A 21,980-nucleotide genomic window follows, 5' to 3' on the forward strand; every position below is an offset into this window, starting at 1 on the left:
GCCCCTGTGAAGGGCAGCACCGAATACCAATGAATATAGCTCTTTTCATGAAGTAGTGCTCTTAGCGATAATGCAAGGGATACTGCATGGTTTTAAAAAGCGGTTTTGGACTGGGAATTGTCTGGCTCCTTTTTCTAAAGCAACGTCATGGGCATAGACTTGTGGGAAGCGTTAAGTGTTCAGCAGTATAAAAGAACGGCCCTGCCTTCATTTGCTACTTGTAATAATAGTCTTAATGGAAGTGGAGCTGAATCAATACATCAAGACAGCTGTTAACTGATTATTTTAATGGAATCTAAACAGCTTTTCTATTCTCTCCTTTTGGAGTTTAAAAATCTCTACAAATGACAAGAACGTTAAAGTTGCGTCTCTATATACGTCAAAACATGAATTCACGTGCAACCTCCGTGTGCACAAGAGCAGCCGGAAGGTCAACATAGAGGATATTTGCTGTAAAGACTTCCATGAAATTGGACTCTTAGAACACAAGGAAGCTAAGAAAGTGTTGAAGCTCTATGGTACGTAAAGTCCTAAGAGGAGGACAAGGATACCAAGATAGCTCTTCTGAATGTGGATGATTTTTAACGACTGGATATGTCATCACTCCTAAAGGAAGATATGGTGAAAAAACTTTTCAGACCTAAAGGGCACACTTTGTATGAGTTCATCGAAACAAAGTCCAAAACCAAGGAGAGGTTTTATCTATGTGCTTCAGGTAATATATAATGTATGTCAATGCTTCGCTATCACTTATTTATTTTAATCTATTAGATGTTATCATTTTGCTTCAGGATCTTATAGAAAACCAACAATAATAAAATTAATTAGGTAATAATTTACCTATATAATTTTTTATATTTTAGAGAGCTGAAATAGAAGTCAATATATTTTATATGATTCTTTTTAGGATTTACTGTTCTCATCTGAATCTACCATTATAGATATGTTTCCTGGTAAAACAATACATCATTATTTTCAGTTCTAATATATATGGAATTCTGATTACGGTAGTTGATTAATTCAACATTAGTCCAAGAATATATTTTTTTTTATTTTGGCTTAAATAATTTATATGTTTTATATATTTTAAATTAATATTTGTTGCTCGCTACAATATGAACATTATATCAAGATACAGATATTTAAAATAAAGACAGCTGGGGAAAAATGTGACTGCAAACGTGATTTAACACCTACGGAAAAGGCTTACAATAAAAGGCTTACTCATAAACATGGCATCATTCCAAGGTTGCAGTTTGCAGTTTCAACCAAACCATTAATGAAGCCTTTTAGATTAGTTTTAGGGATCTAAAGCTATTCTTACATCACGATTCCCTCATTTTTTCAAACATTGGTTTGAGTTGGGTTAAAAGTGTCTTTGTCTCCACTTGACATGCTGGTGTCATGATCCATTTTTGTCAGTAGGGCAATCGGGGACTGTTGAACAGTAGTGGTTTTCTTTTTTAACAATGCAAGTGTAAGGCTGTATGATAGGCATACTTAGTACATGAATCCGTGGTGGGAAACTAGCTCTAGAAGTATGAAGGAAGTTGTGATATTTGAGAGGTACAGATAATATTTAGGCTCAAGATGAGCCAAAAGTGACTTCCTATTTTCTTCTTCATAACATTGGTTCCATTACTTATTAAAGAAGATCTGGAAAAACCACAGGGGTAAAGAGTCAAATTCCTAATTTTCCACTTGCTTTATTCTCTTTCGAGAAAGCATAGGAATGATATTGTTGGAGTATTTCACTCATGCCTCATTCCTTTCTGTGCAAAACTGTAGCTTATGTCTAAAAGACCAGAGTTGCTGTATCTTTTTGAGTACAGTGATACAAAAAAAAGTAAAAAACTGTTTTTATTAGGTACTTTTTTAGTGGTATATAAGTAAAACATATAACAGTAGCTTGTTGACATGTTATGAAATTATTAATATATAAATCAAGAAAAGGGTTAATATCTTGTGCAACATCCAGCTTACAAAGTATCAAGAGATCAAGCCATTAAAAAGAAAATACGGAAACTTTATTCTCTATAGGTTTTAAAATTCTTTGACCAATTTCACTCTTACAGTACAAATTTACAAGTTAAGTGGCTCTTCAACAATAAAAATGACATGCTAATGCCTTTGTCAATTTAGATTCCCACTCCAAGTACTGAGCCTGTGCCAGATCTGAGCACTAATTACATGTAAAGCATTTTATGTTAATATTTAATAAGCATGGAAAAAATTATCCTTAATGTAAATTCCGAAACACCTGCTTGTATATGCATTTTATATATATATATATATATATATATATATATATTTCATGCTGAGGGTTGCAAGTAAGGTTATGTGTATGACCTTCTCATTTAGGCTAACGTACATCCAGAGCAAATATTGGCATTGTATGTTTAAAGACTTTGTGCCAAGTTAGAAAGTTTATCCCCTGTATGTGGGATAGCGGATACCTTCCCAATTGCTGGGGTTCCAACTTCTGGGATCACACCCAATGCCAAGAATGGGGCTCTAAATAGAGTGGAGGTTAGACATGTGCACCTCAATTCTATTCATCCTCTATGGGACTGCCAAAGGGACTGCCGGAGAGAACCATGTACTATTTTTGACAGCAGAGAACCTGGCGGGAAGCGATTCAAGAATAAGCCAAGGTGAACATCTAAACAATGTTATAACAAGAACTGTCCAAGGATCCAAGACACCAGATCCTGAGACTCTGCAAACTCTGGTGCCTCAAATCCTTGTGTGTTGAATTGGCCGGGTGGAAAACCGAACTGAGAATGCACCAAGTCTTATTATTCAAGAAATCCAAAGAAAGCCAGCTTACCACTTATAGATATCTCCCATGTATAACCACTCCAGCCTGGAAGCTTTGCTGCGGACAAAGGTGAGAGCTCACAGCACAACAGGATTGAGGAGGAAAAAGTTGAAGTCCAGCGAACAGATGAAGATTCCATTAAAAAATATAGAAAACTTTTATTTCCAATTTATGGCTAGTAAAAAAAACACATGGAATGTAAGACTGACAAAAAAAGAATAGCGGTCTGTAAAGACTACGCGTTTTGGCTTGTTCCTTGTTCTAGGTCATAGTTACTTAGGTCATTCGGTGGACTTCATCTATCTTCTCCTCAAGTCTTATTATTGGTGCATCCATAAATGCAAGTGTTAGAACAAGTCCCAGAATGGCAGGTATGAGGGTAGTAAAAAAACAGTCCCAGGATCAAAAGCTATTATACTGACAGATTGGAGAGAATTCAGATGCAGGGTAATAAGCTGGGTCAGAACCAAGTAGGAGCCCTTACTATTATAGAACAGAAGCAGGTATCCGGAATAATACCTAGAATAGAGACGTACACCTGAGAGCAAACAGATCTGTCTGCACTCTGATTGTCCAGACAATTTCACCAGAGATCAGATGTTGGCCCACTAATCGTGCTCGCAGACTGCCTGACTACCCGAGTACACAGAGGGATCGAACAGTGGTGTAAATTGCAGTTACTACAGGGCCAGATGGTGCAAAATGCCAACACAGGAGGATAGTGAGGTGAACACAATACAATATATTTTAAATAGATCCTGAATAAACATTGCCTAAATGATCTAATTGGTGTTATTTTTTTTTTACTCAAAAATATTGGAAATCTCTGACTGCCCTGTTTAATAGATCAAAGAACAGAATGGACAAATTCAGTAACACATGTTTACTAGATGTTTTCAGTAAGTAATGGACATGGGATAATCAGTAAAGCATATAAACAACTATTAAGGCAACACTCCAATGTTTTGTTGTTTTTTTTTTTATTTCACTGCTGGAGTGGTGCTTTAAATATTAAAGGGTCCCGTCTCCTGTCCTATACTCACCTGTCACCGCCTTCATCTGCTTCTAGCGTTGCTCTCATCAGTCTCTGGCTATTTGTAACCTGCCGGCAGCATCAGTGTTTCCTGCAGTACATCGGATGTCAGAATTCAATATAAGTCTATGAGAGTCTTGTTCTGGCTCTCATAGACTTGTATTGAGCTCTTGTGATGTAACTTCTGACTTTTGGCCAGTTAGAAGGTATGGGCACAACATGGCACCAAAAAATGATGAAGATTACAAAAGGGGAGTATAAGTCTAGAGCTGGGGCCTTCCATTTAAAGCACCACTCCAGCGCTGAAAAAAGGGTAGTGCTTTAAGACATTACTCAATGTCTCTGATTAGTCTTTGGAAACTAACAGCATAACAATACGAATGGCCACTTGGTTCTGCAGAGGTGTATGTTATGTTCAACGTATATTCTATTCTATATTCTAACAAAGATATTTATGGGAAGGTCTGTCTCTCACCAAGAAATGAGCGATGAACTTTTAGGCTATGTGCGCACTTTGCTTTTTTACCTGCTTTTCCACTGCTTTTTCAACTGCAGCGTTTTCATGCCAAAATGCTTCCGTTATGCTTTTCAAGCAAAGTCAATGGGACATTGAGCTTTCTTGTGCGCACTTTGCTGTTCAAAACACTGCGTTTAATTTGCATAAATTTTAGCAAAAGCTCAGCGTTTAAAGAAGCAACATGTCAATTATTTTTGCCATTTTGGCTGCGTTTCCCATCCATTCAATTTAATACAAAACTGCAGCGTTTCTAAAAGCACCAGAAAAGCACTAAAAACTCATGAAAACCGCAAGGCTACTTTCTTTGCGTTTTACATGCATTTTTAAAGCGAAAAGCATTGTCCTTTCTGCCAGAGGATGCTTTTTGGACTGCAACTACCTCGACGCAAAGTGCGCACATAGCCTAAAGCCCGCTTTACATGCTGCAATGTATCTTACAATGTGTCGGCGGGGTCACGTCGTAAGTGACGCACATCCGGCATTGTAAGGTACATTGCAGTGTGTGACAGGTACGTGCGATTGCGATTGAACGTTAAAACGTTCATCGCATACACATCGTACCTTTCTCTAGAATTGCACATTAGATTGTTCATCGTACCCGGGGTAGCGCACATCGCAGTGTGTGACACCCCGGGAACGATGAACAGATCTCACCTGCCTCCTGCGGCTCCCGGCCCACAATGCGGAAGGAAGGAGGTGGGCGGGATGTTTACGTCCCACTCAGCTCCGCCCCTCCGCTTCTATTGGCTGGCTGCCGTGTGACGTCGCTGTGACTCCGAACGTCCCTCCCACTCCAGGAAGTGGACGTTCGCCGCCCACAGCGAGGTCGTATGGACGGGTAAGTACGTGTGACGGGGGTTACTCGTATGTGCGGCACGTTCAACAAATTGAACATTCCACACATACGATGGGGGCGTTGCAAATCGCATACGAAATCGTATGCGAAATTGCAACGTGTAAAGCAGGCTTTAGAGTATGAAGTCTTATTGGAAATGACCATAGGAAAAAGTGTTTAAATGATTTCTCTAGAAGAACAAAAAAAAACTATCTCACAAAGTGCCACCCAACAGAGGTAACTATCCTAAAAGTCAATATTTTAACTGTTAACTGTACTCTCCTTTCAGAAAACATTTCCTCATCTGTACAGTTTAATGTAAAAAAAACAAAACAACAATGCTATATTTATCCAGCGCAGTGTCTCCGCCACTGTCTCCATTACTTGGCTGCAGTTGTGATAATGCTGCAGCCAATCACTGAGCTCAGCAGATCCGCCTGTGTAGATGGTATGAAGCTCTGTGCTTGGTGATTGGCTGCAGCAATGTCGAAGTGATGTCACAACTGCACCCAAGTAATGCAATCCGGCGCAGCGGTGAGGACACTGCTGGACCTGGGAGGGTGAGTAAAGTACAGAAAGTATAGTTTGTTTTTTTACAATTAACAGTATGTCACGCCCAGGGATATGGGGTACTCGGTCCCGGGCAGAGTCTCTGCTGGGAATGTCACGGTGGTGGACGTCCGGTTCCGTGCCCTGGACGTTTTTGTAATGGGGTGTATTTACAGGGGATTTATGTTAGTGTTCATACGTGACGCCACTTGCGCTGTTGCATCTATATATATATATGGAGCCGCCGCTGCAGAATGTCACTACTGGGGTTGGTGGTAATTGCAGCCTGAATGGTGGGCCCTCTGCAAACAGGGCCGGGCCATAGAGGATGGATGGGCACTGTGACAGGCGTCGGAAGAAGGTAGTCCACGCAGAGGTATAGTGCAACAGTTTTTCTAACTCACGGCTGGTAGGTGGTAACAGGTTACCCAAGGCCGGCTGGTTTCACCTTGAGGTCCCCTTCGTCCCAGGGCCAGTTTAGTACTCTGGTACCTTCTTCCCCTGCACCTGTTTCTGGTAAAGGGGTCCCCCGTGGCGTAGAGCAACTGGGGGTCCCCTTCCCGTGGTTTGTCCACTTCTGTCCGCCTGACGGTAGCGTGAACCCTGTGGGGTTGGAGTCTCTGGTCCTGTCACCGTTTCTCCCTTTGATACTGAGGCTTCGAATTCTTTAGGGTCAGCAAGGTCCTTGATGGTCCTCTTGCTGTGCAGGTGTTTACAGGTCGGCTTGAAGCTCTTTCCTGTCCTATGGTCCTGTACCCCGTCGGTGCGTAGTTCCGGGAGTACTCCACCGGCAACTACTCTCCTAGGTACCAGGTTACTATTAACCCGAGTTAGGACGTTGCTTCCCTTCCAGCTTCACACCTCCACTCTTGTCAACTCACTCTGACTACTCTCCACAGTCTTCCCCTCCCACCTGGTCAACTAGTGGACTGGTTTGCCTCCACCTCTAGGTGGCCATCCATTGGTCTGACCCTAGCTAAGTACCATTGTATGGATGATTGTTGAGGAAAAACTGGGATTATCTGGGTGTTGTGAATACGTTTTCCAGTTCGGAGCTCCCTCTTGTGGTCAGTGCTGGCAGTGCAGTTGATGTATGTAATGGAAGCGACACAACTGCAGAGGACTTGCAATCAGGGTCTGATTGGGCTATTTAACTTAGTAGCTTTCTCTTGTTACTTGCCGGTGGTCAATTGCTCCTGTGTGTTTAGGACATTCTGCAACCAGCTCTGCTCACTTCCAGAACTTCCCTCAGATAAGTGGTCTTGTACCTCTTCTGTTTGTTTACAACCTTTTGTTGTTGTTCTACTTTGATACTATGCATGATTCCTAATTTGTCTGTGTGGAGTTTGTGGTGGAATGGGATCATTCCCTGCTGGGAGTGTCTGTATACTTAGCTCCATGATTCTGCAAGATTTGTGTTTTGTCATGCTTCGTTTTATTCAGTCCCTCACCTGTATTAGTGTTTTTTTGGATCCCAATAACATCTGAGTGCTGGTACAGTGGGGGAGAGGTTTAGTAACCTCAGGATTTTTCCATATCAGTAGTGCTGGTATTTATTAGGGTTTTTACGGCTGCAGAGGGTTGCTCTTTTCTATAAAGATAGTTTGGGCCTCACCTTTGCTGAAATCTGTCCTTTCTGGCTTTGTATTGTGTTTTTCTATATCACCGTAGCTTTTACATGTGGGGGGCTAGCTATCTATCTTTGGGGACTACTCTGAGGCAGATTAGCTTTCTTATATTTCTATCTGTGAGATTATTTAGTTCTCCGGCTTTGTCGAGGCATCTAGGTTATCATAGGCACGCCCCACGGATACTGTTAGTTGTATGTCAGGATTAGGTCTGCAGTCCATTTAGTTTTCAGCCACTCTGTTACCTTTTGGGGATTCCGCTTCTATTGGCCGGCTGCCGTGTGATCCTCCCCGATCCCTGAATCATAACACCTGGGTTTTTGGTGTTACCGGCACTGGTCTCCCAGGGGCCTAGGAGCTAGGCCCTGCATCCTTGTGGGGATGCAGAACCTTGTAGCACCCTGATGGCTTCAGGGGCGCTACATGTACATAACAGGAAAAGCTTTCTGTAAGGGGACAACCCCTTTAAGTCTTCAGAGTAACAGAAGGTGCAAGCTTGTAAGAATTTGTGTTACAGACAGTAATAGCATCACCATACAGTGCAAATATAAAGGAAAAGATGATGACAAATAATAGGATTTGCAGAAAATGTTTATGGAGAAGCTGTTTTTGTCCAAGGTGGAATTGATCTATGCTCTACAGATCTCAGGCTACCCAGTCTTTTGCTCCAAAATAAAAAAATTGTTGCTATGCTCGCAGGGCAAGCAGGGGACCCACTGGGCCACAGAACACAGAAAACCAAGATGGGCTTGACTGAGGAACAACACCTGTCTTTCATCAGAGCCTCCAATGGTGAGGGTGTTACGCTGAAGGTGTTAGTCCAGGTGCCACTCAAGAAGACTTGTGCTGTAATGGCTACCCCCAGGGGTACAGGAGTGACAGTCTCCGGTGATGAGTAACAGAGGTAGCAGGTGTCGAGGTTTCAATTGGTATAGATGAATGCGGCAGCAGCTGGATACTTCACAGCAGAGGGTATCGTGGTTGTGGCCAACGAGGCAGCTTGTAGCAGCAGCAGACTTGGGATCCATTTTACATAAGTTGTGTTGCAGAACTTTTTCACCAACAGATCCGTTCTAACGGATGATGATTGGACATGTGAACTCAGCCTAAAGTCTCTTTCACATATCAGTATTTTCACATCAGTATTTGGATGACAAAATCAGGAGGGGAACTTACAGAGAAGAAATGTAATTGAAAAACTGACACCTGTTCTGTGTTTTGGAGACACTCCTGGCTTTAGCAACTAATACTGATGAAACAATGATGCAAAATACTGAAGTGTGAACTCAGCCTCCGACATGAAGATCAGAAAAGTTAGTTCTTTCACAAGTTTGTAGGGAAAAAAAGCATATAGCAGGCTGGATTTCTACCTGATCCATTGTACCCCCTCAATTTTATGTTTAATCTCTTTTTTATTGAAAAATTAAGGTGGGTTACAATAAGCAGGGCTGCAGACCAAGGCAAACCCACAAATAGAGACAAAACCAAAAAAAACAAAAATGCAATGAAACATGAAAGGCTTTCAATGGTTGTAGCCAGATACAGTTTGTTACCATAAAGAACATTTAAGAGCATTTATATCAATTTGGCTTGAACCATTCTAAAAGTATACAATCCATAAACTATAACATAAACAGCAAATATTTACCATTCATACCATATAGGCACATAATGGTCAGGCAAAGGAAAGAAATAAAGAGAGAAAGAAAGAGGGAGGTAGACAAAGTGAATGATGAGGAAAAGGATCATGGGAAGGGCAAGGAAGGGCTGGCAATAACTAGCAGGAAAAATCTAGGTAGAGTCTCAACTCGCCCCAAAGATAGACCCGAAGTCCGGAGAATCCAAAAAATAAACCAGGGACTCCAGATCTTATTACATTTTTCAGTAGCGTCCTGAATTTCAGCAGTGAGACTCTCCATTCTGTAAAGGGAGGCCATCTCCCCAAGCCACTCATCCAAGGCGGGGGCACGGGAGGACCTCCAGTATCTGGGATCACAGCTTGGGAAGCCGCTAGGCAAAACCGCAATAGTCCCATTTTTTGAGATTTAACAGACCCCAGTAGGATAGATAAGAGGGCGATTTGTGGAGAACCAAAGAGGGCCTCCCCGCTAATGCTATTGTATGCCGAGAAGACCCCACTCCAAAAAGGCTTAATGAGGCTACAGCTCCACCATATATGCAACATATCCTCCCTCTCGTGATTACACCGCCAACATCTGTCTGACACTGAAGGGAAGATTGAGTGCAGGGCATGAGGGCAGCGGTACCAGCGGGTGAGAATTTTATAACCCTTTTCCTGGACTGAACAAGCCCTAGAAAATTTGTGGGTGAAGAGAAAAGCGGTCCTCCATTCCTCAACCCGGATAGTCACGCCCAAGTCTCTACTTCATCCCCCCACACATTTGAGCTTGTCCACATTCCACTTCTGGATCAAAAGGTTATAGATAAGGGACAGGGTATGTCCCAGAGCCTCTTCCAAAAGAAAGAGCTTTTCGAACGAGGAGGGGGGGCAGCATAAAGTGCCTCCCGGCCTGGTCCGGTCAAGAAAGACCTGATCTGGAAGTAGTACCCCCTCAATTTTAGGGAATAAAGAGACTAATGAGGAGCCAAAGAAAACAACAATCCAGCAATAAGAGTTCAGAATGGGGATTTCGTAGGTAAATTTGTTAGTTTAGAATAATTTAAAGTATACTTGATTTTTTTCGGTGACTTCAGAATAATATATTATTATGAACACCTACAATGAGTTGGATACACAAAAATACACAACAAAATGAAATAACTACTAATAACAATAAAGAAAACCCATGAGGTTCTAAATCTATGAAGGTCTGATTCATGTCTAAATTATGACATTTTTCCTTTTTGTTTTTAGTAGTTGGTATATATTGATTTTTTATTTTTTTTTTACAGAGATGGGCATGTGTCTGCTATATATGTGTGTATATTTTCCTGATCTGGCATTACCCACATGCCTCATTATATCATACATTTCTTCAATTATGGACCATGTTCCGATACCTCCCACTAATTTTTAAGCAGACTTGTCCTTGCATGTGCTTTTAAAAAAGTCTGTAATTTTCTTATTGTTAAATATAATAAAGATCATTGCTTTGACTTGTGATGCCCTGGCCTGGCCAGGTAGTCACAAATAGGGCCCTGCATTACACCCTTCCCTCACAGGTAACACACAGCCAACCTTAAAAAACTAGTCACCTCCAAAGGGCTTGATAGACACACTAGGGTCGGAACCAGGCGGTTGGAAAACGCCCACCTAGGAGTTTTAGACAGCCCGGGGTGGGGAAAAGTCAGTTCAGTTCAGTCAGTTCAGTTTCAGAGTTCAGTGAGAGTGAAGGTCAGGCCTGTGTGTCAGGTCTGAAGGAAAACTGACAGGTACCAGGGCAGGAGCCCTGGTGCCTTTGGCTAGGAGGCAGACGGCGGTCTCCGTCTGCAGGAGTCAGGAAGACGGCTCGGTGGAACCAAGGTGGACTGGGATAGGGTAGTGGCCCGCCGGTACCGACCCGGGGAACTGACTCAAAAACCGGAGCACACAGGGGGGTACTCAGACCCTAAAGCTAGGTCCAGAAGCAACTGGAACTAGTTAATTAACTGACTGCGGCCAGGACTAGAGGTCCTGTCTCACCCAAAGTCCCGACTGAAGGCAACAGCCCACCGAGGGGGATAAAAGGCCACCGCCAAGGCTCAGAGATCCCACGGGCCAGCGTCTGCGGGCAAGGGCTCCTTAGGCCACATCCAGCCGGGAGCGGACTCCTGAAGTTGCAAGTGCAGATAGTCCACCATTCCAAAACAGGTACAGGAGAAAGACAGAGACCACCAACTGGGTGGGGGAACCCGAACGCAGCCGGCTGCGGACACCGGCCACCATCACCTTGGTTTACCAGAGACTCGTGTGTGTTTCTAATAGTGAGTACATCAGCACCCTGCGATCGCCCATCTCCCTGCACCACCAGTCCCCAATGGGTCCCGGGGCCACCATCCCTACCCACAGAGGGGTTAACAACTTGCTGCACAACATCTCCCCCGGGTGCCCAGTAACTGCAGCGGTGGTGTCCAATATCACCACATACCGTGGGTGGCGTCACGAACTCCGTACGGCTCAGCCTGTACATATACGTCCTACACCCACCATCCCATCACTCCCCATTTCATTTGAAGTGACCATGAGCCCCCGGGTCCAGAGACCCTCGAGCTACCCACAGAAGGACCGGATCCGAGCAGCTCGGCTGCCGAGAGCGGGGCGGTACAGTCTTATTTTGTGCAGTTTGGTTCTGTCGGGATCGTCTAGGTGTTTAAATATTCAGTGCTCAAAATAAGCTATCCTCTGTGTATTTATATCAGGACAAACAATATTCTGCCATCACATGACTTTCATCCTGTAAGTTTCACAAGATGTATCCTCTGCAGACTATGTCTAATTTTAAGTTGTCGCTGACCTAGTGGGTGGGAATTAGCTGCTATGATATATGGTACAGACAGCCCACAGAGCGATGGATTCCTACCCTACATTCTTTCTAACACAAAGAAAGATGGAGCAACAGCAGCAGCTTGGAGAGCATTGTGCAGCAGAACTGAGCGGTGTGTCTGTGAATCCAGCACTGCAATGAAATATTTTGATGAAAGTTGCAGCATGATCTGCTTGTCTCTCTGCCTGATCACTCTTACTCCTCCCACCTCTGGTCTCCAAAGAGTATAATGGACACAGTAATCTAACACCTTAGTGTGCTTGCAGTCCATCTTTCTTTGACCAATATCAATTTGAGCAGTTTTTCAGAGAGGATGGTGAGCTCAGTAGCCATGGGGAAGCAGATTTCTCTGATATGGATTGCAAAAATTCTTATTATCAATTGAAGCAAAGTTTGTTGATGACAGTGTCCATTATACATTGTGTTAGATATGTACAGTCATAGTGTTCGCATCCTTAAAATTATTTTAAAAAATGAAGTATTTTTTCCATAAATTTATTACAATTACACGTTTCATCATACACATGTTTATTTCTTTTGTGTGCATTGGAACAACACAAAAAAAGACAGAAAATAAGGCAAATTTGAAAAGCAAATAATTTCACACAAAATCCCATAAATGGACCAAACAAAATTGTTGTCACCTTTCCAAAATTGTAGGCAAACAACTTTGTTTCAAGTATGTGATGTTTGTTCAAACTCACCTGTGTCAAGTAACAGATATGGGCAATATGAAAATCAAATCTGAAAGCAGATATAAAGGGGAGAAGTTGAGTCAATCTTTGGATTTTGTGTGTGTGTGTGTGTGTGTGTGTGTGTGTGTGTGTGTGTGTGTGTGCTACACAAAGTATAAAGAACAGAAAGAGAAGAGAAATGACAGATGATTTAAGAACTAACATTCTTGAAAAATAGCAACAATCTCAAGGTTACAAGTCCATCTAAAAATTCACAAAGGACATTCAACCAAACAGAAACACAGTGTGTGTCTAGTGTGGAGGATACACACTTGGTGAAGAGGTATAGGAAGATAGTGTAGGCGCCTGAGGTGAATATACTGAAGGATATTTTAAGTTGGATACCAGGGGTGCTGTCTATCCCTCCTCTCGGTCCTGCCTAGCAATGGGGCTTTAAGCACCCTAGTTTAGTGGTGCCCCCATTCCACGTCGGCTCACCCTCTCTGTTCCTAACTACCTCAAAATATTCCACCACCAGTTATCAAAAAAGTGCAAGGTGCAAATAGATCAAGCACATAAATACCAGACACACGTAACTTAAAGATAGGGTTTGGGAAAAACCGTATCACTGTTATAGTTTTCACATATAGCTCCAATCAAGTACAAAGAGAATCTAGGAACACAACTCCAGTATACATAACAGGGTTCCCAGCATGTAAGAATACAGCCCAGATAGATACATATCAGACTCAAAGATCTGTCTGATAAAATATGAATTTAAAGCAGATATAGATGATCTGATATCAGTCACATACAGATGGTCAATATACAATAATGATTAGTGGAAAGAAACCACCCTACTATTCGTTGGTAGTCCTCCAAGGCTTCAGTGATTTAAATGGTTAGATATCCCAACTCTCCCAGTCTTCATATACAGATAGCACGTGTCTGGTGCAAAATCCTTTAACCCTACGCGTTTCCCCCCACTTGTAGTTTGGGGTTCATCAGGGGATCAGGTAATGACAGCCGGGAGATGAATCGCTTGCCAGTTGTCCAAATAGCCACCCAAGGGATTCCGTATGTCCGTTTACTGTGTCCCAGCTGGTTAGTTAACCTGAGTGCAGCAGGTGGATACCTTATCACTCTGTGCTGATCCCCTGATGAACCCCAAACTACAAGTGGGAGGAAACGCGTAGGGTTAAAGGATTTTTCACCAGACACGTGCTATCTGTATATGAAGACTGGGAGAGTTGGGATATCTAACTATTTAAATCACTGTAGCCCTGGAGGACTACCAACGAATAGTAGGGTGGTAGTGACAGACACATAAAAAAGCTAGACTGTGGTTTGCCAAATTGTATGTGAGTAAGCCAAAACCTTTCTCGAAAAGCTTGTAGTGTACAGATGAGATGAAGATAGAGCTTGTAGGTAAAACACATCATTCTACTGTTTACCGGAATGATACCTACAAAGAAAAGAACACAGTACCTACAGTCAAATATGGTGGAAATTCAAATATGTTTTTGGGTTGCTTGCTTCTTTGGCATTGGGTGTCATGACTGTGTGCAAGGCATAATGAAATCTGAAGATTAGCAAAGGATTTTGGGTGGTTATGTAGTGCCCAGTGTCTAAAAGCTGGGTTTGTGTCCTAGGTCATGGGTCTTCCATCAGGAGAATGGCTCTAAACATACTTCACGAAGCCCCCAGAAATGGATGGAAGCTAAGTGCTGGAGAGGTCTGAAGTGCCCACCAATAAGTCCAGATCTAAATCTCATTGAACACCCATGGAGAGATCTTAAAATTGCTATTGGGAGAGGGCGCCTTCACATATGAAAGACCTGGAGCAGTTTGCAAAAGAAGAGTCCAAAATTCTAGTTGAGTGGTGTAAGAACCTTGCTGATGGTTATAGGAAATAATTGATTACAGTTATTTATTCCAAACGTTCTGCAACCAAAGTTTAAGTTGAGGGTGCCAACAATTTTGTCCAGCCCATTTTGGGGGGTTTATGTAAAATTATGTGCAATTGCCTTTTTTTAACAATACACTCAAAGGAAAAGACTTGTGTATAACAAAATATGTGTAATGACACTAATTTTCTAGCAGAAATACTTCATTTCAGGAACAATTTCAATAGTGCCAACATGTTTGGCCATGACTGTACTTGAATCAGTTCATTAAATACATTTTTAAGCTTCTACAGCTGGCGGTTCTTAGTTAGTTATATGTTACTCGGTATTCATAAGTCCAATTTTATTTATGTGATTTAATGGATAAGGTCTCAAGATATTAACTTAATCTTAATATAAATGGAAGTTAATTATGTGAAATAAACCATACACGTCCCTTGTATACAAAAAATTTATATACACACATGGTCAAAATTGTTGGTACCCCTTGTTTAATGAATGAAAAACCCACAATGGTCACAGAAATAACTTGAATCTGACAAAAGCAATGATAAATTAAAAATCTATGAAAATGAACAAATGAAAGTCAGACATTGTTTTTCAGCCATGCTTCCATAGAATTTAAAAAAAAATAAATAAAACTCGTGAAAAAGGCCTGGACAGAAATAATGGTATCCCGGAAAATAATGTGACAAAAGGGAAATGTTAAATCAAGTTGTGTCCACTAATTAGCATCACAGGTGTCTACAATCTTGTAATCAGTCAGTGGACCTGTATATAAGGGCTACAGATACTCACTGTGCTGATTGATGACATGATGTGCATCACACTCAACATGGACCAGAGGAAGCGAAGGAAAGAGTTGTCTCAGGAAATTAGAAAGAAAATTATAGGCAAGTATGTTAAAAGGTAAAGGTTATAAGACCATCTCCAAGCAGCTTGATGTCCCTGTGACTACAGTTGCACATATTATTCAGAAATTTAAGATCCATTAGACTGTAGCCAACTTTCAATGACTTAAGCTGGTGTCACACTAAGCGACAGCGACAACGACGTCGCTGTTACGTCACCATTTTCGGTGACGTAACAGCGACCTTGTAAGTCGCTGTTATGATCGCTGCTTAGCTGTCAAACACAGCAGAAGCAGCGATCATAACGTCGCTGTGCTACATGTGCAGAGAGCAGGGAGCCGCGCTTAGCGCTGGCTCCTTGCTCTCCTAGGTACAGTACACATCGGGTTAATTAACCCGATGTGTGCTGCAGCTACATGTCACAGTGCAGAGAGCAAGGAGCCGCGCGCACTGCTTAGCGCTGGCTCCTTGCTCTCCTTGCTACAGTATACATCGGGTTAATTACCCGATGTGTACTGCAGCCACATGTGCACAGAGCAGGAGCCGGCACTGGCAGCAAGAGCGGAGGCTGGTAACCAGCGTAAACATCGGGTAACCAGGGAAAGGTCTTCCCTTGGTTACCCGATGTTTACGCTGGTTACAGCTTACCGCAGCTGCCAGTGCCGGCTCCTGATCGCTTCATTTCGTCGCTCTCTCGCTGTCACACACAGCGATGTGTGTGTCACAGCGGGAGAGTGACGACCAAAAAATGAAGCTGGACATTCAGCAACGACCGGCGACCTCACAGCAGGGGCCAGGTCGTTGCTGGATGTCACACACAGCGACAGCGACGGGACGTCGCTGCAACGTCACAGAAAATGGTGACGTAGCAGCGACGTCGTTGTCGTCGTCGTTATGTGTGACACCAGCTTTGGCCACAGGAGGAAATTTGTTGACAAAACAAAAGACGGATAATACGAATGGTAACAAAAGAGCCCAGAAAATCTTCTAAAGAGATAAAAGGTGAACTTCAAGCTCAAGGAACATCAGTGTCAGATTGCACCATCCGTCATTGTTTGAGCCAAAGTGGACATCATGGGAGACAACTATGGAGGACACCATTGTTGAAAAAAAAAAAGATAAAAAAGCCAGACTGGAATTTGCCAAACTACATGTTGACAAGCCACAAAGCTTCTGGGAGATGTTCTATGGACAGATGAATATAATAGAGAAGGCCTGGCTCAACTGAAGGGGAAGAAATTGAGGTGCTCGGAAAATATAAGTCCAGTAAATGCAAGGATCCGGCACACAAATAAAGTTGATTCCAGAGATGATATTTCGTTTCAAAATATTTTTTGTTATTATTCTTTTCTTGTGGGGATATCAAAGAAAGAAATGCGAAAATAAGTCCAACGTATCGACCAAAACCATCGGTCTTTTTCAAGGACTGTGAGATATAAAACGATATAAAAAAACAAAAAATTACATGAAGTAAATACAATAAGCATTATTCAGTCACAATGAGAACTGTTATCATATAAAAAAAACAAAAGTAAATCACTCAATAGTGAGAGGAAAAACTGGGATTACAATAAGTTTTTCCCACAAGAAGTCACAATAATTATGAAAATGAACACATTATTTCATTACAGAAGATATTTGTACATCATAGTTATAGTAAGGAGAAAAAGAATGATACTACGGAGTTTACTGGGTATCAAAAAAACGAACCTCAAGGGGTTGTAGTATAGCGTGTATCACGTAGAATGATCACTCGCATATATTTAATACACATCACTCTTAAAGAGCCTATAACCAAAAAAGAAAATTGTTGACAAAACAAGAGACGGATAATACGAATGGTAACAAAAGAGCCCAGAAAAACTTCCAAAGAGATAAAAGGTGAACTTCAAGCTCAAGGAACATCAGTGTCAGATCGTACCATCCGTCATTGTTTGAGCCAAAGTGGACATCATGGGAGACGACTATGGAGGACACCATTGTTGAAAAAAAAAAAGATAAAAAAGCCAGACTGGAATTTACCAAACTACATGTTGACAAGCCACAAAGCTTCTGGGAGATGTTCTATGGACAGATGAGACAAAAATGGAACTTTTTAGCAAGGCACATCAGCTCTATGTTCACAGATGGAAAATTAAGCATATCAAGAAAAGAACACTGTTCCTACTGTGATACATGGAGGAGGCTCTGTTATGTTCTGGGGCTGCTTTGCTGCATCTGGCACAGGGTGTTTTGAATCTGTGCAGGGTACAATTAAATCTCAAGACTATCAAGGGGTTCTAGAGATAAATGTGCTGCCCAGTGTCAGAAAGCTTGGTCTCAGTTGCAGATCATGGGTCTTGCAACAGGATAATGACCCAAAACACACAGCTAAAAGCACCCAAAAATGGCTAACAGGAAAACATTGGACTATTCTGAAGTGGCCTTTTATGAGCCCTGACCTAAATCCTTTGAGCATCTTTGGAAAGCGCTGAAACATGTCTGGAAAGGGCAGCCTTCAAACACGAGACAACTGGAGCAGTTTGCTCTTGAGGAGTGGCCAAAATACCTGTCGAGAGGAGCAGAAGTCTCATTGACAGTTACAGGAATCGTTTGATTGCCTCAAAAGGTTGTGCAACAAAATATTAAGTTAAGGGAAACATCATTTCTGTCCAGGCCGATTTCACGTGTTTTATTTTTTAAAAAATTCTGTGGAAGCAGAAAAGCAGCAATGTCTGACTTTCATTTGTGCATTTTCATAGATTTTCAATTTATTATTACTTTTGTCAGATTCATGTTATTTCTGTGACCATTGTGGATTTTTCTTTCATTAAATGAGGGGTACCAACAATTTTGACCACATGTCTATAAGGTGTTTTGCATTTCTGCAGTAGCACATACACTGTACCGTAATTTTGTCAGCAAGCTGGTCAAGAGGTATGGGACATAGATGAACACATGGAGACCCCCCAGATATTAACATAAAGACCCACATTTTCGTTCCATTTTTTTTCTATGAATAACCAGCTCTATATAAATAAAAAAAATCACTAGTCAACCAATACAACCTCATTTTAGATACTGAGGGAACCCAAAAGGCAAAATTAGTGGCACAAAATAAGAGCAAAAATATTGAGAGAAAATAATCATGATTAAATTCTGATAAATAATCTTAGGCCTATAACATCAGTCATTGTAATAGATGATTTTCATCATGACATCTGGAAGAGAAGGAGATGAATTATGGATAAAAGACGTCTATAGATAATCAAGCCTTTTTTCATTGCCACTTGAAAGAGTCCCAGGAGGAATGTGAAAGTCTATCAATATTTCAAGCAGATGATTCATGTATATTATATATCATTTCAATCATATTAGGAAACACTGTCTTACTTTGCAATTACTGTGTGTCTTTCAGTGGCTAAGGACGAGGATGTTCATATATCCTTGGTGAAACACTACAGAGCTTGTTTAGATGAAACATATGAAGTGTCTGAGATGTGGTTTCTGAAAGATCTCAAGTTCATTGATGGGAAGGAACCAGACACTGTAAGTTCAGAAAAACATTACTGTATTCACTAATACGTCCATATTTATGACACAGTTTGTTTTACTCTCGCTTATAAAATGTAAACCTATAGAGCAATGTGCTGATGCCCCATCGACTTACATTGTAAAAGCCACTTCTGACTCACACTTAGGCGGGCTTTGCACGCTGCGACATCGCAAGCCGATGCTGCAATGTCGCACGCGATAGTCCCCGCCCCCGTCGCAGGTACGATATCGTGTGATAGCTGGCGTAGCGAAAATTATTGCTACGCCAGCTTCACATGCACTCACCTGCCCTGCGACCGTCGCTCTGGCCGGCGACCCGCCTCCTTCCTAAAAGGGCGGGTCGTGTGGCGTCATAGCGACGTCACACGGCAGGCGGCCAATAGCGGCGGAGGGGCGGAGATGAGCAGGATGTAAACATCCCGCCCACCCCCGTCCTTCCGCATAGCCGCCGGCGGCAGGTAAGGAGATGTTCCTCGCTTCAGCGGCTTCATACACAGCGATGTGTGCTGCCGCAGGAACGAGGAACAACATCGTACCTGTCGCTGCACCGGCATTATGGAAATGTCGGTGAATGCAACGATGATACGATAACGACGTTTTTGCGCTCGTTCATCGTATCATCTAGCATTTACACAGTACGATGTCGAAAGTGACGCCGGATGTGCGTCACTTTCGATTTGACCCCACCGACATCGCACGTGCGATGTCGCAACGTGCAAAGCTGCCCTTAGACCCAGTGTTTCCAATGAGTCAGAAAAGAAGTCACGTGATCCAAAAACCTACATATACAGGTCTGCCAAAAATTAAGAGATCACTGCAAAATTGTCAGTTTTTCTGATTTTTCTCTTTATATTTTTGAGTAAAATGTAAATTGTTCTTTTATTCTATAAACTACTGACAACGTCTCCGAATTTCCAAGCAATACATTTTGTATTTATTTTCTGAAAATGAGAAATGGTCAAAATAACAAAAAAAATGCATTGTTTTCAAACCTCAAATTGTGCAAAGAAAACAAGTTCATAATCATTTAGAAACAACAATACTAATAATGTTTTAAATCAGAAAGGGTTCAGAAATCAATATTTTGTGGAATAGCCATAATTTTTAATCACAGCTTTCATGTGTCTTGGCATGCTTTCCACCAGTCAGGGCAGATTAAACTTTGCGAAGGACGTATGAGTGAAGCCGCATACAAGGTTATCCTGAAAAACAGTTGCTTCCTTCTGCTCAGGCAATCTTCCCCAACTTTGAGGAATGTTTTTTCCAGCAGGACAATGCACCATGCCACACAGCTAGGTCAATCAATGTGTGGATGAAGGACCACCACATCAAAACCCTGTCATGGCCAGCCCAATCTGCAGACCTGAATCCCATCGAAAACTTCTGGAATGTAAGCAAGAGGAAGATGGATCGTCACAAGCCATCAAACAAAGAAGAACTGCTTAATTTTTTGCACCAGGAGTGGCATAAGGTCAAAGCAGTGTAAAAGACTGGTGGAAAGCATGCCAAGACGTCTTAAAGCTGTGATCAAAAATCATGGTTATTCCACAAAATATTGATTTCTGCTTCGCGAATATCTGACGAATAGGTCACCGCTATGCGAATATTCGATGCGCAATGTAAGTCTATGGGAAGCCCGAATAGTTGCTATTCGGCAACTATTCGGGTTTCCCATGGACTTACATTGCGCATCGAATATTCCCAAATAGTCGAATAGCGGCGACCTATTCGGCGAATATGGGCGTTGCCGAATATTTGCGGTATTCAATCAACCCTAATTATTAGTATTGTGGTTTCTAAATGATTATGAACTTATTTTCTTTGCATAATTTAAGGTTAGAAAGCAATGCATTTTTTGTTATTTTGACCATTTCTCATTTTCAGAAAATAAATACAAAATATATTGCTTGGAAATTCGGAGACATGGTGTCAGTAGTTTATAGAATGAAAAAAACAATTTATATTTTACTCAAAAATATAGCTATATAGAGAAAAATCTGAAAAACTGTAAATTTTCCAGTGGTCTCTTAATTTTTGCCAGAGCTGTATATATGAACCTGCCATAGAGAATAAAATCACCTGTGGACAATGCGGAAGAGGTGCACAGTCAGAAGGCATGACCCCATAAGGCTGCTTTCACACATCCGGTTTGAGCCGTGCGGCTCAATCCCGCTGTGAAACCTATGCAGCGGATGCGGTGAAAACACTGCATCCTTTGCATAAGTTTTTTACATGCGGCCCGTCAAGTTTTTGCCGCTTGCGGCATGCTACTGAGCATGCGCAGTGGCAAAAACCGCATGCGGCGGCCGGATGCGGTTTTTGCCGCATCACGCCGCATCCGGCATCCATAGGGATGCATTGGAAAATGCACCGCATCGGCCGGATGCGGCGCGATGCGTTTTTTTTTTGCCGCACAATAAAACGTGCCAGGCAACATTCCATCCAACAGCCGCATCGGCTAAATCTGCCGCATGCTGCAAAAACCGGACCGAACGCAAGGCCATGTGGCACTAATTAAAGTCTATGCAGGAAAAACGCAACCGGCAGCTAAAAAAACGGTTGCGTTTTTCCTGCAAAGTGCCGGATTGTGCCGCATAGCAAAAGCCGGAGGTGTGAAAGCAGCCTAATCTAGACAAAAAGACTGAGAGCACTCCCTAACATGCAGTGTGAACAGGTGCATAACTGACCAGAGGAAAGCTTGAGTTCAGAGTAGGTACCCAGTATTATGAGATTGCCTTGACATGGCTACTGGGCAGATATAGAAATGGCCATTTTTGAATGCTAAACATCTCAATGTTTTCTTAGATTTCCTTTAGCAGTAATGCATGTTTAGGTTCTTACATTCATGATTTGCATGCTTTAGCAATTCAGAGTGCAACTGGCTTTTTTTTGTCATTACATGTCATGTTCGGTTAAGCACCCATTCACACTGCATGTTAGGGAGTGCCGTCAGTCTTTTTGTCTATATTAATCAATCTTAAGTCTGCTATGCTGAAGCAACTTGTACTCTCTCTGCAGGAGCAGCCTGCTGTTCTGGACTAATCCTGTGTGACATGGAACGAGGTCCTGCTCATATCTCACTGCAAAGCCATTACAAGCTGCTCTGAGCACAACGGGCAGTGGTGGGATTTGCTCATCTCCAGACAG

At 42.1% G+C, this 21,980-nt stretch overlaps 1 protein-coding gene across 1 annotated transcript in view; it reads left to right on the forward strand.

The window, feature by feature from the left end:
- The first annotated feature begins 231 nt into the window (after positions 1-231).
- Positions 232-21,980, forward strand: part of EXOC1L (exocyst complex component 1 like) — a 49,695-nt gene continuing 27,946 nt past the window's right edge. Inside the window, exons 1-2 of the mRNA XM_075347052.1 lie at positions 232-715; positions 18,697-18,827. Of these exons, the coding sequence (XP_075203167.1) occupies positions 595-715; positions 18,697-18,827 (252 nt within the window). The 5' untranslated portion in view covers positions 232-594. The remainder of the gene's footprint in view (positions 716-18,696; positions 18,828-21,980) is intronic.

This window comes from Anomaloglossus baeobatrachus, chromosome 1 (genome assembly GCF_048569485.1).
Source record: "Anomaloglossus baeobatrachus isolate aAnoBae1 chromosome 1, aAnoBae1.hap1, whole genome shotgun sequence".
NCBI classification, from domain to species: domain Eukaryota; kingdom Metazoa; phylum Chordata; class Amphibia; order Anura; family Aromobatidae; genus Anomaloglossus; species Anomaloglossus baeobatrachus.